Source organism: Dipodomys merriami, unplaced genomic scaffold, assembly GCF_024711535.1.
Source record: "Dipodomys merriami isolate MVZ:Mamm:240054 unplaced genomic scaffold, mDipMer1.0.p SCAF_345, whole genome shotgun sequence".
NCBI classification, from domain to species: Eukaryota; Metazoa; Chordata; class Mammalia; order Rodentia; family Heteromyidae; genus Dipodomys; species Dipodomys merriami.
In genome coordinates, this window is record NW_027204993.1 from 533673 (window position 1) to 558555 (window position 24883).

General features: G+C 41.4%; 1 protein-coding gene across 5 annotated transcripts; it reads right to left on the bottom strand.

Moving 5' to 3' along the window:
- Positions 1-2730: 2730 nt before the first annotated feature.
- Positions 2731-9251, bottom strand: LOC138803637 (C-type lectin domain family 2 member D11-like). Of its 5 annotated transcripts, none has more exons than XM_069987682.1 (6): positions 9157-9251; positions 8146-8295; positions 6059-6187; positions 5780-5961; positions 5108-5214; positions 2731-4177 (listed from the first exon to the last, which is right to left on the bottom strand). In XM_069987682.1, exons 2-6 carry the CDS (start codon positions 8222-8224, stop codon positions 3964-3966), a joined length of 711 nt encoding a protein of 236 aa, XP_069843783.1. In that variant the 5' UTR covers positions 8225-8295; positions 9157-9251; the 3' UTR covers positions 2731-3963. The 5 variants fall into 5 exon arrangements, with proteins under 5 accessions (XP_069843783.1, XP_069843780.1, XP_069843782.1 ...); XM_069987679.1 differs by having other exon boundaries at positions 8146-8341; positions 9157-9243; XM_069987681.1 differs by having other exon boundaries at positions 9153-9243.
- Positions 9252-24883: the final 15632 nt, after the last annotated feature.

Below are 24883 nucleotides of genomic sequence, written 5' to 3' on the forward strand. Positions count from 1 at the left end.
GGAAGTCCCCAGGATTTTAGCAGTCAGAATAGCCTTTTGGACTGCAGACATAGGTGGAGGAGTCTGAATTAAGAGCAGGTGGTAATTCCTCCTCCTTCCCCACTTTTCTTTTTTGGTGGGTCATTGAATTCTAGGCCTGGGTGCTGTTCCTCAGCTCTTCAGCTCAAGGTTGGCACTCTACCACTTGAGACACAGTGCCACTTCCAGTTTTCTAGTGGTTTATTGGAGATAAGAGTCTCATAGAGTTTCCAGCCCGAGCAGGCCTTGAACCATGATCCTCAGATCTCAACCTCTTGAGCAGCTAGGTTGACAGGAGTGAGCAGGGAGCTCTTACAGGGCTGGGCATGGAGGCTGGCCATGGCCTTGGAGGGTCTTTGTCTTCTTTACAAGAGTGTGGAAAACCTGACACACTTTTTTTCTTTTCTTTTTCCCTGAACTCTGGGTCTGGGCACTGTCCCTCAGCTCTTCAGCTAAAGGCTAGCACTCTACCGCACTTCTGGCTTTTTCTGCTTACATGGTGCTGAGGAATCGAACCCAGAGCCTCAGGCATGCAAGGCAAGCGCTCTACCACGGAGCCACCTTCCCAGCCCCATGACACAGACTTTCAAGGCTTCTAACACTCCTGCACTGGGACTGACAGCCCTCTCCCTCCACATCTGATGTACAAAGGAGGGTCACTTTATTTTCTCCTCACACAAGGATTTTATAGAAACAATTTCAATTCTGGTGATTGGGGTCAGGACTCTCTTGTTCCAAATAGAAAATGTCTGAGGAGCAATAGCATCTTGTCCTCTATTTTCTTAATTCTTGAACCACCTTCTGCCATGTAGTCAAATCCACCTTTCCCTCTTTGGGGAACCAGGGACAGAGATTTTTCTACAACCTCAAAAATGCCTCTAGCCTCTCTGAACTAATCTCGCAGCCCTCTTGCCTCACGAGGGCCAAGAGAGCTTCAGAAACAGTCACCTTTCTAGGTTGGGAAGTTGGCTCAGTGGTAGAGTGCTTGCCTCGCGTGCAGGAGGCCTGCGGTTTGATTCCTTAACACCACATAAGCAGAAAAAGCCGGAAGTGGTGCTGTGGCTCAAGGGGTAGAGCCCCAGCCTTGAGCTGAAGAGCTGAGGGACAACACCCAGGCCCTGAGTTCAAGTTCCACAACCAAAATGAAAGAAAGAAACACCCCGATTTTATGTCTCCTTTCCTCTTCCACTACTATGCTTTGCGGTCCCCTAACCAAACTATTGCTGTGCTCGAGAAGTCCTCCATGGGATTTCCTCAGGTCCTGTTCACACACCAGTTGGCCCAGTCCAGCCAGGGCACAAACAGGGGCGCCTGGGGGGGTGGGCAAAGAGATGGGTGAAGGAGGTAGAGAAAAGGCTGAAGGTACAGCTCTGTTTATTCCAGCAAAAGCCTCAGCTATCTACACTGTCTATATTTGTCAGAGGCTTTCATCACATGAATCCAGGACTTAACTTGCCAACAAGTGCATGCAGTATGCATCCTTCCTCATTCTATTTTAAATAGTCTTTTTTTGGGGGAGGGCAGGGGGTAATTTGGGAGGGTGGGAAGGAAGGGATAGTGAGGGGAAAACAAAGGAGGCAACAATGTTCGATAGGAACTGTACTCATTACCTTGCTCATGTAACTGTGAGCCCTCAGTACAGTATTTTTGCAATAAAAAACGTACACACACATACACAAGAAAACAATCTTTGTTTTCCATCCTCCCTCAGACAAGCTGTCAGACCCAAAGTCAAGGAACCCACTTCCTCAAATACAAGCATAAGTGCTTTCAGCCCAGAGCATTGGAGTCCATGGCTAGCAATCTTGGCTCCCACGTTGCCAGCTGCAGCCACCTCATGGTCTGCAACACTTGTCAAATTGTTACCCACTTCTGTACAATATACAAATAATAATGCACAAATATACTAATAATCAACACAAATATACATAGCCTTTTTCTGTTTTGCCAGTCCTGGGGCTTGAACTCAGGGTCTGGGCACTGTCCTTAAGCCTCTTTGGCTCAAAGCTAGCACTCTACCACTTGAGCAACAAGGCCACTTCTGGCTTTTTCTGTGTATGTGGTACAGAGGAATTGAACCCAGGGCTTCATGCATGCTAGGCAAGCACTCTACCATTGAACCACATTCCCAGACCACTAAGGCATTTATATACAAATTATATTACAAGATAGAGAAGCTTTATAATTTGCTATTTCATCCTTGTTGGGAATCATCAGTACAGTGTAGCTGCTGGTGGCTCATGCCTGTAATCCTAGCTACTGAGGTGGCTGAGATCTGAAGATCATGATTCAAAGCCAGGCCCACATATTGTGTTTTCAACTACCCCAGCACTGTGGGGAGGCTCTTGGAAACTCAGGAGGCTGAGATCAGAGAATGGAAGTTCAAAGCCAGCCTGGACAGACAAAATGGAGACTCTGATGTCCAATCAGCCAGCAAAAAGTTGGAAGTAGAGCTGTGGCTCCAAGTGGCAGAGAGGTGGCCCTAAGTGAAAAAGCCCAGCGTTCAAGCGCTAGGACAAGCAACTCACCCAAAAAAGGAAAACCAAAAACAATGCAGCAACTGTATATAGAAATTATAAAGCTTAGCAGATGCTGCAGGGGATGTGGACAGAAAGGAACCTTACTTCATTGTTGGTGGGAATGTAAACTTGTTCAACCACTTTGGAAAGCAGTATGGAGGTTCCTCAAAAGACTTCACATAGAACTCCCCTATGACCCAGCAATCCCACTTTTGGGCATTTACCCAAATGTCTACAAACAAGACCACACTAAAGCTACCAGCACAACTATGTTTATTGCAGCATTATTTACCATAGCTAAGATATGGAACCAACCCAGATGCCCCTCAGTAGATGAATGGATCAAGAAAATGTGGTATATATACACAATGGAAATCTATGCCTCCATCAGAAAGAATGACATTGCCCCATTTGTTAGGAAATGGAAAAACGTGGAAAAAATTATATTAAGTGAAGTAAGCCAGGCCCAAAGAAACATAGGTCCCATGGTTTCCCTTATTTGCAATATCTAGTATATGTATGAGTCAAGCGGAAAAGGTCAGATAATGTGATGTCAGGAAAATGAACCCTTAGATATGTATTTTAATGTTTTTTCTTTCATGCATGTGTTTCTAATGCATTTATAAGATTATGTCTTTGTTGCTCTGTATGTCCTTCCCCCACAGTATAACCCCTGCTTTCACTATATTTGATGTCAGTATAACTTGTTGAGGAGATGGGGAAAAACCAGTTGTTTAAGGATACAGGTGGACCTGTTGCAACAATGAGAAGTACAAGTTGTCATGTCCAAAACAAGCTTTACAACGTCGGTGCGGGGGGGTGGGGGTGAGGGGGGGAAGGAGAAGGATTGGGATTGGGGGGGGAGGGGGGAGGCTGGGAAGGGATGTGAAGGGTAAACCAAAGGAGGAGGCTGCAATGCTTGGTAAGAAATGTACGCATTATCCTGCCCATGTAATTGTAAGCCCTCTGTACAGTATGTTCACAAATAAAATAATAAATAAATAAATAAAAAATGTATATGGAAACATACACATAAAAAAGAAATTATAAGACTTCTCCCGACCGTTGTGGTAGACCTGTTGTTTCTTGCCCTACAAAGTGGTAAATAGAGGCCAAGGCAACTCTATTTTCTTCTTCCTTTATGGCTAAGGCGGTATGAAGCTACGTTCTTCGGCAGGTTGTGGACCTGAGCTCAGCTAGCCAATGGGAGCAGAGATGCCTCAGCTTAGCCAATGGGAGCCCAGGGGCAGGGCCTGCCACATGAGGTATGAAAGGGGAGCTGACTGCTGCCTCTGGCCCAGGGTTTTCTGCAGAAGCTAGCTTTCCCTGTCCTGTCAGGGTGCTTGCGCCTCCAGATAGGACGGTATTCTATTAAAACATATGCATATACCTATCTATCTGTATTTACACAGAATATTTAGATATTCTAATAAAATATATGCATATATATCTGCCCGGTAAGGATGAGAGTCGTGAGCCCCAGCCAGGAAACCCCATGGAGAAAGGACCCCGAGTTCTCTGCACACTGCACGTAGCTGCTCGGCTTGCTGCAGATCCACTTCCGCTCCGTGTAGAACCGCCCGCTGCTGATGCCCACTGCGTTCAGATAGGCGCACTCCCCAGCTCCCCTCACCTCAGCCCTAGAAACAAGCAGAGAAATAGCACATATTGATATTGGAGTATACACTTTCTTTTTCCTTTTTGTCAGTCCTGATCTCCTTTTGCTCAAGGCTGGCGCTCTACCACTTGAACCACAGCACCACTTCTATTTTTCTAGTGGTTCGTTAGAGATTGACTTTCCTGTCCAGGCTGGCCTCGAAACTCAAACCTCAGATCTCAGCCTCCTGAGTCGTTAGCATTCCAGGTGTGAGACATCGGCACCATTTATACTTGTTTTTTTGCCATCATTATTGTTATTTGTTTTTCTTTGTCAGTCGTTTTTCTTTGTCAGTCGTGGGACTTGAACTGTGGGCCTGGGCATTGCCCTGAGCTCTTCATCTCAAGGCTAGTGCTCTACCGCTTGACCCACAGCACCACTTCCAGTGGTTCATTGGAGATAGAGTCACGGACTTTCCTGCCCGGCTGGCTTTGAACTGCTTTCCTCAGATTTCAGCCCCCTGAGTAGCTGGGATGACAGGCATGAGCCACCGGTGCCCAGCTTTGACATTATTTTTTGCACCTCCATTCTGCTTTTTGGTTTTAGTTTTTGTGTTTGTTCATGTGCTGGTCCAGGGATATGAACTCAGGGACCTGGACCCTGTTCCTGAGCTTTTGCGCTCTAGCATTTGAGTAAGCTCCACTTCCAGCATTTTGGTGTAAATGGGAGATGAGGGTCTCACAGGCTTGGGCTGGGAGTATGGCTCAGTGGTAGAGTGCTTGCCCAGCATGCATGAAGTCCTGGGTTCGATTCCTTAGTACCACATACACAGAAAAAGCCAGAAGTGGCTCTGTGGCTCAAGTGATAGAGCGGTAGCCTTGATCCAAAGAAGCTCAGGGACAGCATCCAGGACCTGAGTTCAAACCCCAGGACTGGCACAAAACAAACAAACAAAAAGATGGCTGATACATACAAGTTGCTGAACTCGGTGTTGTCTGCCCACTTCCAACTATGCTGTGGAGATTCTCTTCTAAGGCCAATCCAACGGTCATACGAATCTCTGTGTCTTCCCAAGAAATTCTGTAACAAACACAGTAAGTTGAAAATATGAGTCCTTATCTTTCAGATGGTTTTCTTTTTCCTTTTCTTTTCCCCCAGGCCAGGGGCTGGTTTTGAACTGTGATCTCACTTCTCAGCCTCCTAAGTAGCTATTTATTAGGTGTAATTACTTATTTGCCTTTTTCTTTTCATGTGTGTGTATATGCCGGTACTGGGGCTTGAACTCAGGGTCTGGGCACTGTCACTGAGCTGCTTTTGCTCAAGACTAGTGCTCTGTCACTAAGCCACATTCCCAGCCTTGTCCTTGAGCTCTCTTGTTCAAGGCTTTAACACTTGAGCCACAGCTCTCCTTCCAGGTCTTTTTGGCTGCTTAACTACAGACAAGAGTCTCACTGAGGTTCTTGCACAGGTTGGCTTGGAAATCATGATCCTCAGATCGCAGCCTCCTGAGGAGCTGGGATTATAGGTGTGAGCCACTGACAACCGCCCTTCATTCTGTTTTACCTTCCACCTTATACAACCTGTCCAATTTCAGGGTGTCTTTTAGCATGTCACAAAAAAGAAGAGCCCCAAAAGCATTTCTTACCAACTCTTCCTTGCTGTCAAACTTGACCAGATTGGCACCAAAGGATGCACAGAAGGCCTGACTGGACGTCCAGTTCCTTACATCATCAGAAAAATAATAACACTTATTCCCAAATCCAATCCAGTCTCTTGGGCAAGAGGAAAACAGCCTTGTCTCCGGAATACGGTTTTCTGTTTTGTTCACTGACGCAGAGAAAATGGATTAGCTGCTCATCAACCATTCCTTTCCCCTGCCCAGACCCCAGGCCTACCCGCACATTCTGCATTGGAAGCGACTCACCTGCCAAAAGCACAGCAACAAGTCCAAGTACAGTTGCAAGCAGAACAACATTAATGAGCACAGAGCAGTAATATTTTCTGGGTGTGATGGGTGACAAAATTCCTAGGCATTTTCCTGGGAGATCTTTCACTGGAAACATAGAAATAGGAGATTTGAATCTAATGAAAGACATAGAAGGGAGACAGTCCCCACTTCATGAAGCCCTGGATTTGATTCCTCAGTACCACATACATAGCAAAGGCCAGAAGTGGCGCTGTGGTTCAAGTGGTAGGGCACCAGTCTTGAGAGGAAAAGCTAAGAGACAGCGCCCAGCCCCTGAGTTCAAGCGCCAGCGTGATCATATGGTATATGATAGCTGCTATCAATTTGTCATAATACATGACATTCTATCTAGTTTATGCTCTCATTAATATATAGTGTGTATAACATGATATAACTGTATACTGTATTGCACTAGATAATATTCCACTATATATACTCTTATACTACATACTATATTCATTATGTTATATATTATAATTTTACATACATATTGTGTTTTATCTTATAAACATTACAATAAAAGATATATTATGTAAAGTATAATATAGTCAGATAATCTACATATTATTTTGTATAAGATATAATATAAAAGAGTACAATCTACTATATATCATATATTATACTATATGATATGAAGTATATTTAACATGAAATATAAATATATGTAATAAGATACAAAAACTTATAAAATTAAAAACAATATAAAATATAACAATATGATATATATTTTACAATATAAAATATGAATTCTATGTATGATATAAAGCATATCATATATACTAAATGATGCTATATTATATATCATAATATAGAGTATATATACTGTATATCATAGTATATATGCTATATGCTATAGCATGTATGTAATGTAGTATATTATGTTGTTAGATATCTATATACCATATTATTTTGTAACATATATTACATAAAACATGTGTATGATATGTTATGATACATGTTATACTATATATATATATATATATATATATAAACACAGTGAACAATCTTTATGTAAGTATTTTATTGTCACATTAAACCAAACACACAGGGACTCCAGCTGGAATGGAACTTGCATGCATTCTTTCTGGAAACACCAATGGCCCAACAGTTTAAGGACATTTCTAAGCAGGTATGCCTGTTTACCCTCTTCACCAGTTACCTTCCACATTTACCCGAAAGTCATGGGCACCTCTGCCTGCACACAGAAGCTTCCTGCAATTTCTTTTGTAGTTACTCTAGCCCCTCCCTGTGTTTGATGTATTTCTGGCTCTCAGTTTAAAGCAAGCAATAGAGTATGAGGAAGAAAAAAAGCCGGACACCTTGTTTTTTATTTTCAAGAATCTTACCAAAAGAACTAAATTTACTATTGAGACTTCCTTCAAGAGATCAACAGGTGATAATTTAACTGTGTCATCCACAATTTCCTGCTAACTTAGTTCTGTGTGTGTGTGTGTGTGTGTGTGTGTACACTAGTGCCTTGAGCCACAGTCTTTTTGCTCAGGTTTGCTGCTTGACCTCTACAGCCTGGCCTTGAGCCCAGCTTGTTGGTGATTTACTGGAGGTGAGTCTCACGACTTCCCCACCTGAGCTGGCTTCAAACGATGATCCTCAGATCTCAGCCTCCTGAGTAGCTAGGATGACAGGTATGAGCCACCAAGGCCCTGCTTCAGGACAAATTTTGCAAGGGTTGCAGTATACATTGCAAGATTTTGATGACTAGTTTGCAATCCTGCCCCAGTGTAAATGAAGTTAGGCACCAACTAATTGGGAAAGAGAAAAAGAGGAAGAAGAGGGAAGAGGAGGATGAGGAAGAATAAAGAAAGAGGAGGAATCATGTAACAGAAACACACCTCTGCTCCCCGTCCAGCCCACTTCCCATTCATTTCTAGCCACAAAAATGTTACCCCAACTCAAGTGACACATCCCAGATCCAACCTTCCCTCCCTCCATCCCAGACTGAGCTCCCTTTACGGCAGATTGCAATCCTATGGAGCCTGACCTGGAATTTTCTGCCTTGGGACTCATAAATGGGGTTACCTGCTTACCTGCTTTCCTGATTTCTGGGTCCTCTGTGAAAGAGAAATCTCTCTGTAACATTCCCACTGAAGTTTCCAGAGATGTCATTTTTTTTCCTCCTCGCTCTTTTTAGGAAGAATGACTGGAGCTGGGATTCGTGGATGTAACCTTGGAGCTGGCTACGATCAAATGAGAGCTGGATTAACCCTTTCCTGGTTCCTAGACCTCAGAGAGAGAGAAAAAAACAACAACAAAACTAACCGAGGAGAGGAATTAGGATATGAACAATTCATTAGAAATTACATGATCCATAGGTTCAGAATGAATTTTACAGTGCCCATTGCCTCTAAATTTCCACCCATTTAAACCACACATTCAGAATAGAACAATGGGGAGGGGGGAGGAGGGAGGGTTTGTTGGCATGGAGAATTCCCAGCTGTTGAAATAATAATAATAATAAATAAGCTGGGCACCTAAGCTGAGATATATTTTTTCAAAAAATAATAATGAAACCAGACATGCAGCTGATAGGCTCAGAGGCTGAGATCTTATCTTGAACATCTGGGATCAAAAGGATTTGGACAGGAAAGTTTGTGAAATTGCTCAACTCCTTAACCACCAAAAAGTCCTTAACCACCGAAAAGTTATGTGGAGGAGAGGTGGCTTACATGGTACAGTGCCAGCCTCGAGTGGAAAAGCTCAAAGATATCACACCAATAATAATAATAATAATAATAAATTAAAAATAAAAGCAAAAAAAAAAGACAAAACACACACCAAAAGAGAGCCCACAGAAATAAAAAATTCCTAAACATGAATTGATAGGAGTTTGACACAAATAATACAGTTGCCTAACAAAGAAAAGAACAAAACTGAAAAAGCAGATTCTAACTACTAGTAACAGGCACACAGGTGTAAGCTGGAGAATGCTCAGATCCACGGGTTATTCTAAGACCAGACGCAGGACAGCTCTACAAACTGGCCCAGAGCACAGCCACTCATAACAGGCAGTATAGCACACAGACTCAGTACTTACACACCATAAGCGAGTCTCACACAGCATAGTCGATCTCTAGAAGCCCATCTATGCCATAGAAACGGAGTAAACCCCACATAAATAGCAGCTGTGATCCCGCCCAACACACACCCGAGCTAAGTCCACGGGAAGTGCAAGACACTTCCAGGTAACCACTGCTGCTTCTAGTTGTGCAAGTTTCCCAGCTCCTTTGACCACAATAACAAATATATATTGTAAGGTCCGCTCCTGGATGGCGCGCAGACTCCACCCTCCTTGCAGCAAAGTCTCCACCCAGTACCTGCGTTACCTAGGCAACTGGGATACCTGGAAGAGGTCACATCTGCATCCGCTGACGTCACATCTGAATTTGGTGTGGCCACAGCTTTCCCCGCCCAGACCCTACATAAGGCCTATCCCAGGCCCAGACACCCCTTCTTTTCTCTCTCTGTTCGTTTCTAGCTCTTGCTGCTCTTTTCTTGCTCTCTTGCTCTCTCTCTTTCCCAGCCACGTGGAGTGCCAACCTTGCCTGGTCCCAGCAGGTCTACCCCTTACCTGAATACCACGTGAGTGCTACTGTTCTTACCCCTCTCTCTGCTCTTTTCTCTCTCTTTCCTCTCTTCCCAGCTCTCTCTCATTCCCAGGCCTTTCCCAGCCACGTGGAGTGCCACCCTTGCCTGGTCCCAGCAGATCTACTGAATAAACCTACCCCTTATCTGAATACCACGTGCGTGCTGGTGCTGTTCTAACTCGGCTACCTCTTTTTAAAAAACCTAACATATATATATATTTTTGGGGGGTGCAAGACACTTCCAGATAACCACTGCTGCTTCTAGTTGTGCAAGTTCCTGAGCTCCTTTGGCCACAATAACAAATATATATATATATTTTTTGGGGGGGGTCCAGTCATGGGGCCTAAACTCTGGGCCTGGGCGCTGTCCCTCAGCTCTTCAGCTCAAGGCTACCGCTCTACCACTTGAGTCATACTGCCACTTCTGGCTTTTTTCTTTTTGCTTATGTGGTGCTGAAGAATTGAACCCAGGGCCTCAGCCATGCAAGGCAAGCGCTCTACCACTGAGCCACCTACCCAGCCCAACAATAACAAATATATTTTACGTAATATAAATGTATACATATATATAAGTATATATTGATAACATATTTTAAACAAAATGCAAACTTAATGAAAGTCTGGGCTGCACTGGAGGTGTAGCTCAACTGTCTAAAAGAGTGTAAAGTCCATCTATTGAGATAACCATGTGGTTCTTATTCTTGCTCCTGTTGATGTGATGAATAATATTAATTGATTTGCGTATATTGAACCAGCTTTGCATCCCTGAAATGAATCCTGTTTGATCATGGTGTATGATTTTTTGGATGAATTGTTGAAGTCGATTGGCCAAAATTTTGTTGAGAAGTTTTGCATCGATGTTCATCAAAGAAATGGGTCTATAGTTCTCTTTCTTTGATGAGTCCCTGCCTGGTTTTGGGATGAGGGTTATGATGGCTTCATAGAATGTGTTCGGTAGTGAGCTTTCTCTTTCTATTTCATTGAAGAGTTGGAGGAGTACTGGTGTGAGCTCTGCTTTGAAGGCCTTGTAAAATTCCGCTGTAAAACCATCTGGTCCTGGGCTATTCTTAGCTGGGAGGTCTCTTATTGCTGTTTCTATTTCAATGCTTGATATGGGCCTGTTAAGCTGGTTTAACTCATCTTGGTTTAGTTTTGGCATGTCAATATTTGCTAGGAAAAGGTCCATTTCTGTCAAGTTCTCAAACTTATTAGCATAAAGTTTTGAGAAGTATTCCCTTATAATGTTCTGAATCTTGGTTGTTTCCGTGGTGATGTTTCCATTCTCATCTCTGAGTTTATTAATTTGGGTGTGTTCTCTTCTTTTTCTGATAAGATTTGCTAAGGGTCTGTCAATTTTGTTAAGTTTTTCAAAGAACCAACTCTTTGTTTTGTTTATTCTTTCTATAGTTTTTTTTGGATTCTAATTCATTTAATTCTGATTTAATTTTGATTCTTTCTTTCCGTCTACTGGATTGGGGTTTATCTTGCTGCTCTTTTTCAAGGAGGTTTAGATGTGTCATTAAATTGTTAATTTCCGATCTCTCCAATTTGTTGATGTAGGAGCTCAGAGCTATAAACTTGCCTCTGAGTACTGCCTTTGCTGTGTCCCAGAGGAGCTGGTAATTTGTGTGTTCATTTTTGTTGAATAGCATGAACATTTGAATTTCCTTTCTAATCTCTTCCATGACCCACTCATGATTCAGCAGTGTGTTGTTCAGCCTCCATGTGATACCGGACTTTCTTTGGTGGCTTTTGGTGTTGAGTTCTAATTTTATTCCCTTGTGGTCAGAGAGAATGCAAGGTATAACTTCAATGTTTCTGAATTTAGACAAGTTTGCTTTGTGGCCTAAAATGTGGTCTATTTTAGAAAATGTTCCATGTGCTGCTGAGAAGAACGTGTATTCTGATGCTGCTGGGTGAAATGTTCGGTAGATGTCTGTTAAGTCTAGTTGATCTATGCAGCTGTTTAGATCTGCGGTTTCTCTGTTGAGTTTTTGCCGAGTTGATCTATCTAGTGGGGAGAGTGGTGTGTTAAAATCCCCAACGATTAGTGTCTTTGGATCTATATGGGATTTGAGGGAAACTAGTGTTTCTTTGATAAATTTGGGTGCTCCATTGTTTGGCAAATAGATATTTAGAATTGTAATATCCTCCTGAAGGAGAGATCCTTTAATTAGTATGTAGCGACCTTCTTTATCTCTTCTCACGAATTTTAATTTGAAGTCTATTTTATCTGATATTAGGATTGCAACTCCCGCCTGTTTATGAGGGCCGTTTGCTTGGTAGATTTTATTCCAGCCTTTAACCTTGAAAATATGTGTTTTTACGAGCAAGATGTGACTCCTGCAGGCAGCAGATAGAAGGGTCTTGTTTTTTAATCCAACTAGACAGTCTATGTCGCTTAATTGGAGAGTTCAGTCCGTTAACGTTAAGAGATAGGACTGAGAGGTATTTGGGAGTTCCTGCCATGTTATCCACCTTCTTGGGGGCTGTGAAAACTGGGTTCTTCTTAAGGTTCTTGGATTCTCAGTTTGGGTGCAGTTTCTTGGCCTTTGTTGCGTTCTTGTTGGTTTTCTATGTGTAGGATATCTTTAAGAATCTTTTGCAGGGCTGGTTTGGTGGAGATGTATTGTTTCAATTTTTCTTTGCTATGGAAGGTTTTTATTTGGCCTTCAGTTATGAAGGAGAGTTTAGCTGGGTACAGTATTCTTGGTTGATAGTTGTTTGTTTTAAGGGCATGGCATACATCATTCCAGGCTCTTCTTGCTTTGATTGTCTCTGCTGAGAAATCTGAGGTGATTCTAATTGGTTTCCCTTTATAGGTGATTAACCTTTTCTCCTTGACAGCTTTAAGGATCTTTTCCTTGGTCTGGGTTGATCCTGTGTGGATTATAATGTGACAGTGGGATGTCCTATTCTGGTCTGGTCTATTTGGGGTTCTAAAAGCTTCTTGTATCTGAATAGGCCTATCTTTTTGTATGTTTGGGAAGTTCTCTGCTAGGATCCTGTTAAACAAATTTCCTAGACCATTAACTTCTGTTTCTAGGTGCTCCTCTACACCCATTATCCTTAGATTGGGCCTTCTGATGGTGTCTTCCAGTTGTTGGATAGACCTATCATATTTCTTGGACTTGTCTTGGATGGTTGTATGTTCTTTCTCTATAATATCTAGGCTGTCTTCAATCCCTGAGATTCGATCTTCTGCATGGTCTAACCTGCTGTCAAGACTCTCTACTTTGTTTTTTATCTCTTTTCCTTCTAATTGGTCAGCTTTGATGGCTTCAAGTTCTTTGTTGAAGCTCTGTTTTAGGTCTTGTATGAATTTCTTTACTTCCTTAATTTGGTGTTCAGTGTTTGTTCTCAAATCACTTAGTTGATTGGTTATGGTTTCTTTGGACTCCCATTCCTTCTGTTGGGTTCCATTCAGCATTCCCTTTGTGGTCTCCCTGACTTCCTTCAGCTCTTTGTTAATGGATTCCATGAATGTCTTTAGTGATCTTTGTGTATTCTCTACCTGGTCTCTTAATTCGTGAATTACTCTTTGATTAGTTTCCTCCCTTCTGTGGGATTCCTGCAGTTCTCTTTGAGTGTTCTCTGCCTGCTCACGCCATTCCTCCCTTTCTCTTTGAGTATTCTCAAGTTGTTCACGCAAATCCTGTATCAGTTTTTGAGAAGCTTCCTCACGCTTATGATATTCCTGTATAAACTTCTGGGATGCCTCCTCTCTCTCCCTATCACGCTCATACAGAGTCCTTTGTACATTGTCAAACTTCTCATTTATCATGTTTGCTATTAGTGTTTGTAGAGCTATTTGGGAACTCTCCTCTGGATTATTCTTTATCTGTTCTAATCCCTGATTATCAAGGTTGGGAATTGAGATACCCGAATTTGCCATTTTTCTTGTGTTTTTCCGGCTTACTCGGCCCATTTGAGATACAGATTGCACCAGTTTTGTGCTAGAACACTATCTTAAGGCAACCATCAACCAAAGTTTGCATTTGTACAGTCAATAGTCTACAGATACAATCTAGTTCAACAGATACATCTATTCAACATCAAACGACTATATGTTAAAGGACTTCGAACCGCAGAAAAGAATTTGGAAAACCAGAAATTATTAGGATTAGGGAGAGATGTGGGTAAAAAATAGGAATAGATTGGTGTGGGGAGGCACAGGGAGAGTTAACTATGTCCTAATCACAGTGCAGGAAATGGGTTGGGTAGGATGCAAGTAGAGTGAGAGAGAAAAAGAAGAGACGGAAAGGGGAATAAAGAGAGACCAGAAAAAGAATAGAAACGTAAAAATTAATGTTATTATAGAGGTTAAAAGACCGTCTATTTAGAGAGGAATGTGAATATGTTCAGAGAAGGGGAGGGACATAGAGGAGATGTGAAAAGCTTTAAGGATGGGAAAGGGAGAAGAAAAGATCAGAAGTTCAGTAGAGCTAGATAAAAAACAAAAAGATAATTAAGAAAGAAAGAAAAAGAGAAAGAAGACAAGAAAAGAAAGGAAAACTCTCATTCACGTATTCCTAAAATAAAAATTATAAGATGAGAAAAAAAAAGTTACTGGAAAACAATTATTTTTTCAGAAGAGGCAAAAATTAAAGATTAATAAAAGTTTTAGAAGGGGAAAAATTTTATATATATATATATATATATATATATATATATATATGGTAACAAAAAACAAAAAACAAGCAAAAAAAAAGAAAAGAAGAAGAAGAAGAAAAAAAAAAGAGAAAAAAAAAAGTCTTTTGATTTTTTTTTTGGGGGGGGGAGGAGTGGGAAGAATCCTGTATCTCCCTTTTGTCTGCAACCAGTCTCTTGTTGGAGTCTCTGGTCAGCTTGAGGTTCTGTGGCTTGATTGGTTTCTTAAGTCGGTTGGTTGGAAGAGGCAGAAAAATGCTCTGCTTTACCCAAGATTTTGAGATCCCCCTCCCAGGTTAGTTTTCTGGGAGGGTGGTCTGCTTTGAGAGTCACAAAAGAGGGGGATGTGGTGATGAGGCTAGGTTCTGGGTAGAGTTGAGGCCTTTCAACAAACAGTAGCTTTTCCCTGGGGCTATTTTGTGATAAAGCTCACAGCGCCCAGCCTGGAGCCATTCTCAGGGTTTCTGTTTTTCAATTGATTGTGGAGGCTGCTAGAGGGAGGGGCAGCCTCTGGCTCTGGTTACCCAGTGAGGCAAGGCACTCCGATGGCTGGCGCCTGAGCTGGGTGACTTTTCCCTGGATGTAGCTGAGTCTGGCAGGTCACTTCGGCGTTAAGTTCTTGTGACCTGCTAAATGACTCATTTTATTCCAAGGCCTGAGCTGGAGCTAGCAGCAACTCCGAGCTTTGTCGGTATCCAAGATGGAGATCACCGGTGCTGGGGGGGGAGGGGTGGCCTTCCCTCGTCTGCTCCCTGAGGAGTGAGGATGTCGGGCTTGTACTCACGCCGAGTCTTGGATCCTGGGTCGTCTCTGGTCTGCAAACAGCAGGATGAAGATGTTCGCTCCTTGTCGGTTCTCGTTGGTGTTGAGTAGAATCCGCTTGTCCGCTGCGTCTGGCTCCTTCGTCCCAGACTCTCTGTGTCTCAGGTATGACTCCGCGGCGGTGGTCGCCGCCGCGACCCCGCCGCCGGAGCGGCAGCTGGTTCGTTTCCTTGGCTTCCCCTCTCTTGTCTAACTCTCTGTCCTGTGATGGCACACTTGGTGTGATTCTCTGGCTTAGGACTGTTCCTGGAACTCTAAACCTACTTTCTATGTGAGAGCTTGTTCAGATTCCAGCTTCTCCTCCGCCATCTTCCCGGAACTCCAGTAACTGTGTTTTGACTGGATGTTCAGTACTCCTCTTCGTCATGATAAAAAGATGTGTGTGTGTGTGTGTGTGTGTGTGTGTGTGTGTGTGTGTGTGTGTGTGTGTGTGTGTGTGTGTGTGTGTTTGACAGGAGCAAGAATTTTAGTCCATAAGTCTTAAAATGTCCTCTAGACTCCTTAGATATGGTGCTTTGTCTAGGAGGAAAAAGATACAGGAGGGTGGGTACTGTTTGAGCTCCATTTAAGCTAATAGCTTAGAGTTGAACCCTATAAGAACCTATTCTCATGAAAGTGAAAGGAGGGCATGGAACTCTCAGAAAATAATAGCATTCCTTCCCAAGGATTATCGGCATTACTAATTTTGGTTGTGTAATGCCACTGCCAGGCAACAAATGGGCTTAGCTTTTGTTTCGCTTGTCTTTGTACTGAAAGAAACAATCACAGATGCCCAACAACCACAGGTAATAAGGCAGAATGAAGGGAATTTCAGGCTTTTATCGTAACTCATGTTCCCATCCAGCTACCTTAAGTATCGTTGACTCCATCCTGGCCACATAGGATTCACTACTTAAAGGGCTGCCAACCCCCATACTATGCCTGCTCCAAAATCTCCTGGCTTACCTGAAATTTCATAAAGCTGGGTTCGACCTGAAAGGCTATGTCTACCTTATCCTGGCCCAGATGGAAATCCAACGTTCCAACAAGCCAAGCATGATCGTTTAGACCTTGGAGATGAAACAACATATCTGGGCGTGGATGGTGATGAACACCACTGGGAGGAAGGGCCAACACTGGGCTTGAGCCAGGACTAAGGAAGTCACCTGAAATCCAAAAGAGGAAATTTGAACAGTTTTTTCTATTGAAGTGTCAGGTTGGGTATTATGAGATATCCAGTCAATTGAGAGATTCATTTTGTCAAGCAGACAAAAGCAAGTTTCTACACAGTTCCCTTTTTCCCACTGTAGTGGGGACACTAGAGTTAGTTCGAGAGCTATAGTCATAGCCAGCTATAGCTCCTTTTCCTTGGCTTAGATGCTGAAAATATAGGTCAAAATTCATCCACAGTATCTGACCTATGCTGAAACTGGCTTTGTGATGTTATGTATTATCTGACACCAATCCAACATCAGTTCAATCAGAAGATTCTTGTCCTTCAGGAACTAGAGTGTAGGATGGCTGAGTATAGAGAATACTTTCCAAACTAGTGGCACACGTCAATGGATGTGGTGAAGGACAAGGCAGGTCAGGTTTGGTTGGAGATTCCTCTTACTATAATGTCATGTTGCTCTGTTTATGGCAATTTTCTTTTATAATTTTTATTGCTATAATAAAGGTGATGAGATGGAGTGGGTAACAGCATTTAAAAACAAATGTACTCATTACCTTACATATGTAACTGTAATACCTCTGTTTGTCACCTTTAAAAAAGTGATATGAGGGGCTGGGAAGGTGGCTCAGTGGTAGAGCGCTTGCCTTGCATGCATGAGGCCCTGGCTTCTATTCTTCATCACCACATAAACAAGAAGAAAAAAGCCAAAAGTGGCATTGTGGCTCAAGTGGTAGCGTGCTAGCCTTGAGCTGAAAAGCTTAGGGACAGTGCCCAGGCCCAGAGTTCAGGCCCCAGGACTGGTACACCCTCCCCCCAAAAAAAGGAAAAGTGATGTGAAAAATAAAAGTAATGCACAGATGGCTACAGATAAATCAGTGGGACAAGTTTCTGAAGCTTAAACACTATAGATGAGACCTATTTCCATTTCAATAGTTGCGAGCCATCAAACACTGGGATAGATTTGCAGCCAGGCAACCAGTCACCCTCATCTGCCAGGAGACTTCTCTACTTTCACCTTCATTTTCTTCTTGATGTATATTGGAGCAGAGAGCAGACACAAGAGTATTTGCTAGTGGTTGGAAATGTGTACATAGAGCAGGACACAGACAAGTACTTGATGGGCAAAGGCATAAGAGGCTTCCTGGGTACAGAATCACAACCACATCACTGTGCCAGTATTGTGATTAGAAAATGAAAATCTTGCTGTCTCTTTCCTATTTATTTTTCCTTCTGGGTTACTCGGGTGCTGGGTGCAGTCTGTTGTCAGCCCACAAGATCTGGATAGGCACATAGGTTCAAATGCCCTCCTCAAATTATTAAGTTCCATTCACTATTGCAGGGATCCAAACCTAGGCCTGGGCACTATGTTATGTGACAGGGTTAGGTAGTACCTATACTGTCTTCCCCAAGAGCTGTTTCAGAAGGAGTTGCCCTACCATTTCTTGTTCCATAGGCACAAAGGGGCAAGTAATGCTTGATTCCCACTATCTACATCAACATCACAGTTTATCGATATTATCTCCTGTGTCATCATCACTAGCTTCACAGGACACAGAGGAGGAAAGACCTAGGGAATAGATCATTGGACGGAGGTGATCATGGCACGTCATATGTTAAGCCCAAGTCCAAATGGATTCACAGGCAAATTCAACAAAGTCTTCAAAAGAACACTCTTTCCAATACTCCTCAAACTCTTCAATGAAATCTGAAATGAGAGCTCACTACCTTCTCATTCTATGAAGCCAGCAGAGCCCCCATTCCAAAACCAGACAGGGATTAATCAAAAAAAGAGGTCTATAAACCCATTTCTCAGATGAACATTGATACAATAAATTCTCGCCAATCAACTACAACTACTCATCAAAAAATTATACAGTTTATGTATGATTCAATTCAGGGATGCAAAGCTGTTTCAACATATGCCATATATGATGAAAGCTTTGGAGAAACTAGGAATCCAGAGAGCATTCCTCAATAGAATTAAGGATGTATATGACAAGCCTACAACTAGTATTATACTAGATGATAAGTTAAAGCCATTTCCTCTAAAATCAGGAACTAGACAAGTATCTCCTCTCTCTCTAGCTAATACTCCTAGCTAGAGTAATAAGGCAAGATCAAACATAAAGGGGATGAAAAGAAGGAAAGAAATAAAACTCTCCCTCTTTGCAGATGGCATGTACTTAGTTTACAGAAATCCTTAGAATATACACCTAAGTTATTTGAGCTGATCCCAAACTTTGGCAAAGTAGCAAGGTACAAAATTAATCCCCCGAAATCCCATAGCTTTTCTCTATGCTAACAATGAAAAGGGAGAGTGGAAATTAGGAAAATAAATACTTTTGCAACCACCTCAAAAATGTCTAGGAATCAATTTAACCAAAGAAGTGAAGGAACTCAACAATGAAAACTTCAGAAATCTGAAAAAAGAAAGTAAACCAGGACTAAGAAAGTGGAAAAAAAACTTCTATGTTCCTGGAGAGGGAAGATTAACATCATAAAAATGGCAATATTACCCATAGCTATCTAAAAATTAAATTCAATACCCATCAATATCCCAACTTCTTTCTTTACGGAAACAAGAATAGCAATCCAAAAATTCATATGGAACAATAAAATTTCCCCAAAGCAAAAACCATTCTTAGCAGGAAGTACAGTTCTGGAGGAATATCAACACCAAACGTCAAACTCTATTACAAAGCCATTGTAATACAAACACAAGAACAGGCCTGAGTACCAATGGAATAGAACTGAAGACTCAGAAATTAATGCACAGACCTATGGCCACCTAATCTTTGACAAGAGAGCCAACAAAGAGAATGGAAGAAAGACAGCCTCTTCAAAAAAGGTTGCTGGCAGAATTGAGTGAAGATATGTAGAACACTAAAGTTAGATCCTTATATATTACCCTGCATGAGAATCAACTCCAAATGGATAAATGCAGATACTCTGAAAATATTACAAGAAGGAATAGCAGAAACGCTAGGGCTCCTTGGCACAGTTTGAAAATTTCCTTAAAAAGACCCAGAAACAACAAATCAAAGGTTGGACAAATGGAATTGCATGAAGTTGAAGAGCTTCTTCATGATAAATAACATAGCTAGCAAGATATATCCAATCCCCACAGAGTGGGAAAAGACATTCACTAGCAACACAACAGACAAGGAACTCATATCTAAAATATACATACAGCACAAGAAATTAAATTTCCTACAAATAAACCTTCAAAGAAAGAACGACCCCATTAAAAAGTGGGCTACAGACTAACAGAGACTTCTCTGAAGATAAATATTAACAGCCAAGGGACATATGATGAAAGATTCAACATCTCTGGCTAAAATAGAAATGCAAATCAAAACAACACTGAGATCCCACCTTAAGCCAGTGAGAATGGCCATGGTAAAGAAAAATTATAACAGATCCTGGTAGGGACATCATCAAAGGGGAATACTACTACACTATTGGTGGGAGTGGAAACTTGTCCATCACTCTGGAAAGCAGTATGGAGGTTCCTCAAAAGATTAAACACAACCTTGTTCATTCCAGCATTATTCACCATAACTAAGATATGGAACCAACTCAGATGGCCTTCAGTAGATGAATGGATCAAGAAGATGTGGTATAGCTGAGCCGTAGTGGCTCACCACTCTAATCCTATCTACTCAGGAGGCTGAGATCTGAGGATCACGGTTCAAAGCCAGTCCAGGCAGTAAAGTCCGTGAGACTCTTACCTCTAATAAACCACTCAGAAAACTGGAAGCAGCACTGTGGCACAAGTGGTAGAGAACTAGCCTTAAGCTGAAGATCTGAAAGACAGTGCCCAAGCCCAGAGTTCATGCCCCAGGACCGATTTTAAAAAAGAAGAGTTGGTAATTTGTGTGCTCATTTTTGTTGAATAGCATGAACATTGGAATTTCCTTTCTAATCTCTTCCATGACCCACTTGTGATTCAGCATTGTGTTGTTCAGCCTCCATGTGTTACCGGACTTTCTTTGGTGGCGTTTGGTGTTGAGTTCTAATTTTATTCCCTTGTGGTCAGAGAGAATGCAAGGTATAACTTCAATGTTTCTGAATTTGGACAAGTTTGCTTTGTGGCCTAAAATGTGGTCTATTTTAGAAACTCTTTCATGTGCTGCTGAGAAAAACGTGTATTCTGATGCTGCTGGGTGAAATATTTGGTAAATGTCTGTTAAATCTAGTTGATCTATGCAGCTGTTTAGATCTGTGGTTTCTCTGTTGAGTTTTTGTCAAGTTGATCTATCTAGTGGGGAGAGTGGTGTGTTAAAATCCCCAACAATTAATGTCTTTGGATCTATGTGGGACCGGAAACACAACAAATCAAAGAAAGGTTGGACAAATGGGATTGCATGAAGTTGCAGAGCTTCAGCATGGCAAAGGACATAGCAAGCAAGATCAATAGAAAGCCCACGGATTGGGAGAAGATCTTAACTAGTCATACAACGGACAAGGGTCTCATATCTAAAATATACTTGGAACTCAAAAAAAAATTAAATCCCCCAACAACAAATCCTCAAAGAAACAACTGCCCAATAAATAAGTGCGCGAAAGACTTGAAGAGAAACTTCTCTGAAGAAGAAAGAAGGATGGCCAATAGACACATGAAGAAATGCTCAACCTCCATAGCCATAAAAGAAATGCAAATCAAAACAACATTGAGATATCACCTCACTCCAGTTAGAATGGCTATAATCAAGAACTCTAACAACAACAGATGCTGGAGGGGATGTGGACAGGAGGGAACCTTACTGCATTGTTGGTGGGAATGTAAACTTGTTCAATCACTTTGGAAAGCAGTATGGAGGTTCCTGAAAAGACTTCACATAGAGCTCCCCTATGACCCAGCAATCCCACTTTTGGGCATTTACACAAATGTTTACAAACAAGACCACACTAAAGCTACCAGCACAACTATGTTTATTGCAGCATTATTTACCATAGCTAGGATATGGAACCAACCCAGATGCCCCTCAGTAGATGAATGGATCAAGAAAATGTGGTATACATACAAAATGGAATTCTATGCCTCCATCAGAAAGAATGACATTTCCCCATTTGTTAGGAAATGGAAAGGCTTGGAAAAAATTATATTAAGTGAAGTAAGCTTGGCCCAAAGAAACATAGGTCCCATGGTTTCCCTTATTTGCAATATCTAGTATATGTATGAGTCAAGCAGGAAAGGTCAGATAAGGTGATGTTAGGAAAATGAACCCTTAGATATGTATTTAAATTTTTTTCTTTCATGTGATTGTTTCTAACTCATTTATAAGATTATTTCTTTATAGCTTTGTATGTCCCTCTCCCACAGTATAACCCCTGCTTTCACTATATTTGATGTCGGTATAATTTGTGGAGGAGATGGTGAAAAACAAGTCGTTTAAGGATACAGGTGGACCCGATGCAACTATGAGAAGTAGAAGTTGTCATGTCAAAAACTTACTTTACAACTTTGGTGTGTGTGGGGGGAAGGGATTTGGGCAGGGGGGCGGGGGGAAGGCTGGGAAGGGATGTGAAAGATAAACAAAGGAGGAGGCTACAATGCTTGATAAGAAATGTACTCATTATCCTGCCCATGTAATTGTAACCCCTCTGTACAGTATGTTCACAAAAAATTAAAATTAAAAAAAATAAAGCATGCCTCAAATTAAAAAAAAGAAGATATGCTATATAGACACAATGGTGTTCTACACTTCCATCAGAAAGAATGGAATCGTTCAATTCATAAGCAAAAGGAAAGACTTTGAAATTTTATATTAAGTGAAGTAAGCCAGACCCAAAGTAAAGAAGGTTGTCTTATTTCTCTCATTTGTAAGAACTAGAATATATCTATGATATCCTTAACAGGACAGCCAAAAACCCCATTTGTTTAGTACATAGGACCATGTATAATGAAGTTCATCAACATGAACATGAAAAGTCTCTCTTTAAGTCTGTAGGCCACTAATTAATTGATTAGTTTATGGGACATTTAATTTTTTGAGCTTTAAGTATATTTTAGACTATGAGATCTTAGTGTGATATCTTACTAGTAAAAACCTTCTTTAATTTTGTGTGATTTTTATTTATCTTAAGAGCTATATGCTTTGCCATGCAGAGACTATTCAGTTTAATGGAATCCCATTTTTCCAGCCTTTCTGGACTCATTGTGTCTCTCATTGTGAACTTAGAATGTTCAAACCTGTGCCTAGGGGCCGTAGTGTTTCCCTATCCCTTACTATAATATTTTCAGCGTTTCTTGTTTAACACCGAGGTCTTTGATTCATTTGGACATTTTGAGTTGATTCTGGTGCTGTGTGATATATAAAATCTTAGGATCAGTTCTGTGTATGAGTATGTCCAATTCTTCCAGCACTATCTATTGAAGAGGCTGACTTTCTTCTATCCTTATGGAAGATTAGGCAGTTTTAGGCTTTTGTGTCCATTTCTGGTCTTCTATTCGATTCCATTGGTGCTCAGGCTTATTCTTGTGGCAATATCAAGGTGATTTTATTACTGCAACTTTTTAATAGACTTTGAAATGTGGTATTAATAGTCCTCCAGCACTATTCTTCCTTGTAAGCATTGTTTTGCTATTTGGGTTCTCCTATTATTCCATATCAATTTTTGGATTGCTTCTTTTCTATCACTGAAGAACATTGTTGGGATTTTGATGAGTATTGCACTGAATTTAAAGATATCTTTCGGCAGTATTACCATTTTCCTGATATGATGAATTGCTCCATTTCAGGATCATAGGAGGTTTTTACATTTCTTTAAGTATGCGTTCATTTCTTTTTTCCTTATAGATCTTTCACTTCTTTGGTTAGATTAATTCATAGATGTTTTTTCAGTCGTGGGGGCTGAACTCTGGGCCTGAGCACTATTCCTCAGCTCTTCAGCTCAAGGCTAGCGCTCTACCAATTGAGCCACAGTGCCACTTCTGGCTTTTTCTACTTACCTGGTGCTGAGGAATTGAACCCAAGGCCTCATGCATGAAAGGCAAGCACTCTACCACTGACACACTTTCCCAGCCCCAATTCATGCGTATTTTATTTTTTGAGACTATTACAAATGGGCTTGCTTTCATAATTTCATTCTTCCTCTTCATATTCTTGGCATACATAAAAGATACTGAAGCTTGTGGTTTAATTTCATACTCTTCTGAGGGTAACACAGTTTTGGATCCGTTCAATTAACTAGGAGAAGTATCTATGCGGTTCTGTAAGTACCTGATCATGGCATCTGTGAAGAGGAAGAAATTTATTTCTTCTATCTCTTTTTGGATCCCCTTTATCCTTGTCTCTCATTTGATGATCTAGCTAGTAATTTCAATTGTACACTGAAGAGAATTTTAGAGAATGGATATCCTTTTCTTCTTCCTGATTTAAGAGGAAATGGTGTTAGCTTTTCAGTATTAAGTATAATAATTGCTGAAGGATTTTCCCTAAGTTTTCATAAAACAGTTGTAAAGTTTCATAAATTGCATTCAAGTGTTGCCCCATTTTGATCGATGGAAACATTTTCATCAAGAATTCTAATTTTATTCCCCATAGGATGTTGTGTTAGGCATACCTTGAATCTTTGTTGTTCAAGATGAGCCTTAGCATACTTACTGGTAAGATTATGTTAAATGAAATTTATGTGTACCACAGAACTGAACTTTATAACAAAGGACAAAATAATAATATCTTTAGTTTGTTTCAGTTTGCTTCATTTATTTTCTATGTCCATTAGAGAGATGAAGAATAAGAGATAGATTCCTAATTTTATTATTAAGGTGTACAAGTAAACTTGTTTTCAAAAATTAAATACAGAATTCTTTTTTTCTTAATTTAATTTTTTTTTTTGTGAACATACTGTACAGAGGGGTTACAATTACATGGGCAGGATAATGCGTACATTTCTTACCAAGCATTGCAGCCTCCTCCTTTGGTTTACGCTTCACATCCCTTTCCAGCCTCCCCCCTCCCCCCCAATCCTAATCCTTCTCCTTCCCCCCCTTCTCCCCCCCTCCCCCCCCACCGACGTTGTAAAGCTCGTTTTGGGCATGACAACTTGTACTTCTCATTGTTGCAACAGGTCCGCTTGTATTCTTAAACAACTGGTTTTTCCCCATCTCCTCCACAAGTTATACTGACATCAAATATAGTGATAGCAGGGGTTATACTGTGGGGGAGGGACATACAAAGCAACAAAGAGATAATCTTGTCCCTCCCCCAAACTGTAACCCCCGCTTTCACTATATTTGATGTCAGTATAACATGTGGAGGAGATGGGGACAAACAAGTCGTTTAAGGATTCAGGTGGACCTGTTGCAACAATGAGAAGTACAAAATGTCATGTCAAAACCAGCTTTACAATGTCGGTGTGGGGGGGGGGGAGGGGGGTATAATTGGATGGGGGGAGGGGGGTAAAATTGGGTGGGGGGAGGGGGGAGGGGGGGAAGGGAAGTGAAGGGTAAACAAAGGAGGAGGCTGCAATGCTTGGTAAGAAATGTATGCATTATCCTGCCCATGTAATTGTAGCCCCTCTGTACAGTATGTTCTCAAATAAAATAAA

What these genes read in the sequence shown, in the direction of transcription:
- LOC138803637 (XM_069987682.1), bottom strand. Translation starts at nt 8,224, where the DNA reads ATGACATCTCTGGAAACTTCAGTGGGAATGTTACAGAGAGATTTCTCT. An exon ending in CCCAGAAATCAGGAAAGCAG is followed by an intron (nt 6,188 to 8,145) that starts GTAAGCAGGTAA and finishes CTATGTTTCCAG; the next exon opens with TGAAAGATCTCCCAGGAAAA. An exon ending in TGTTGCTGTGCTTTTGGCAG is followed by an intron (nt 5,962 to 6,058) that starts GTGAGTCGCTTC and finishes TCTCTGCGTCAG; the next exon opens with TGAACAAAACAGAAAACCGT.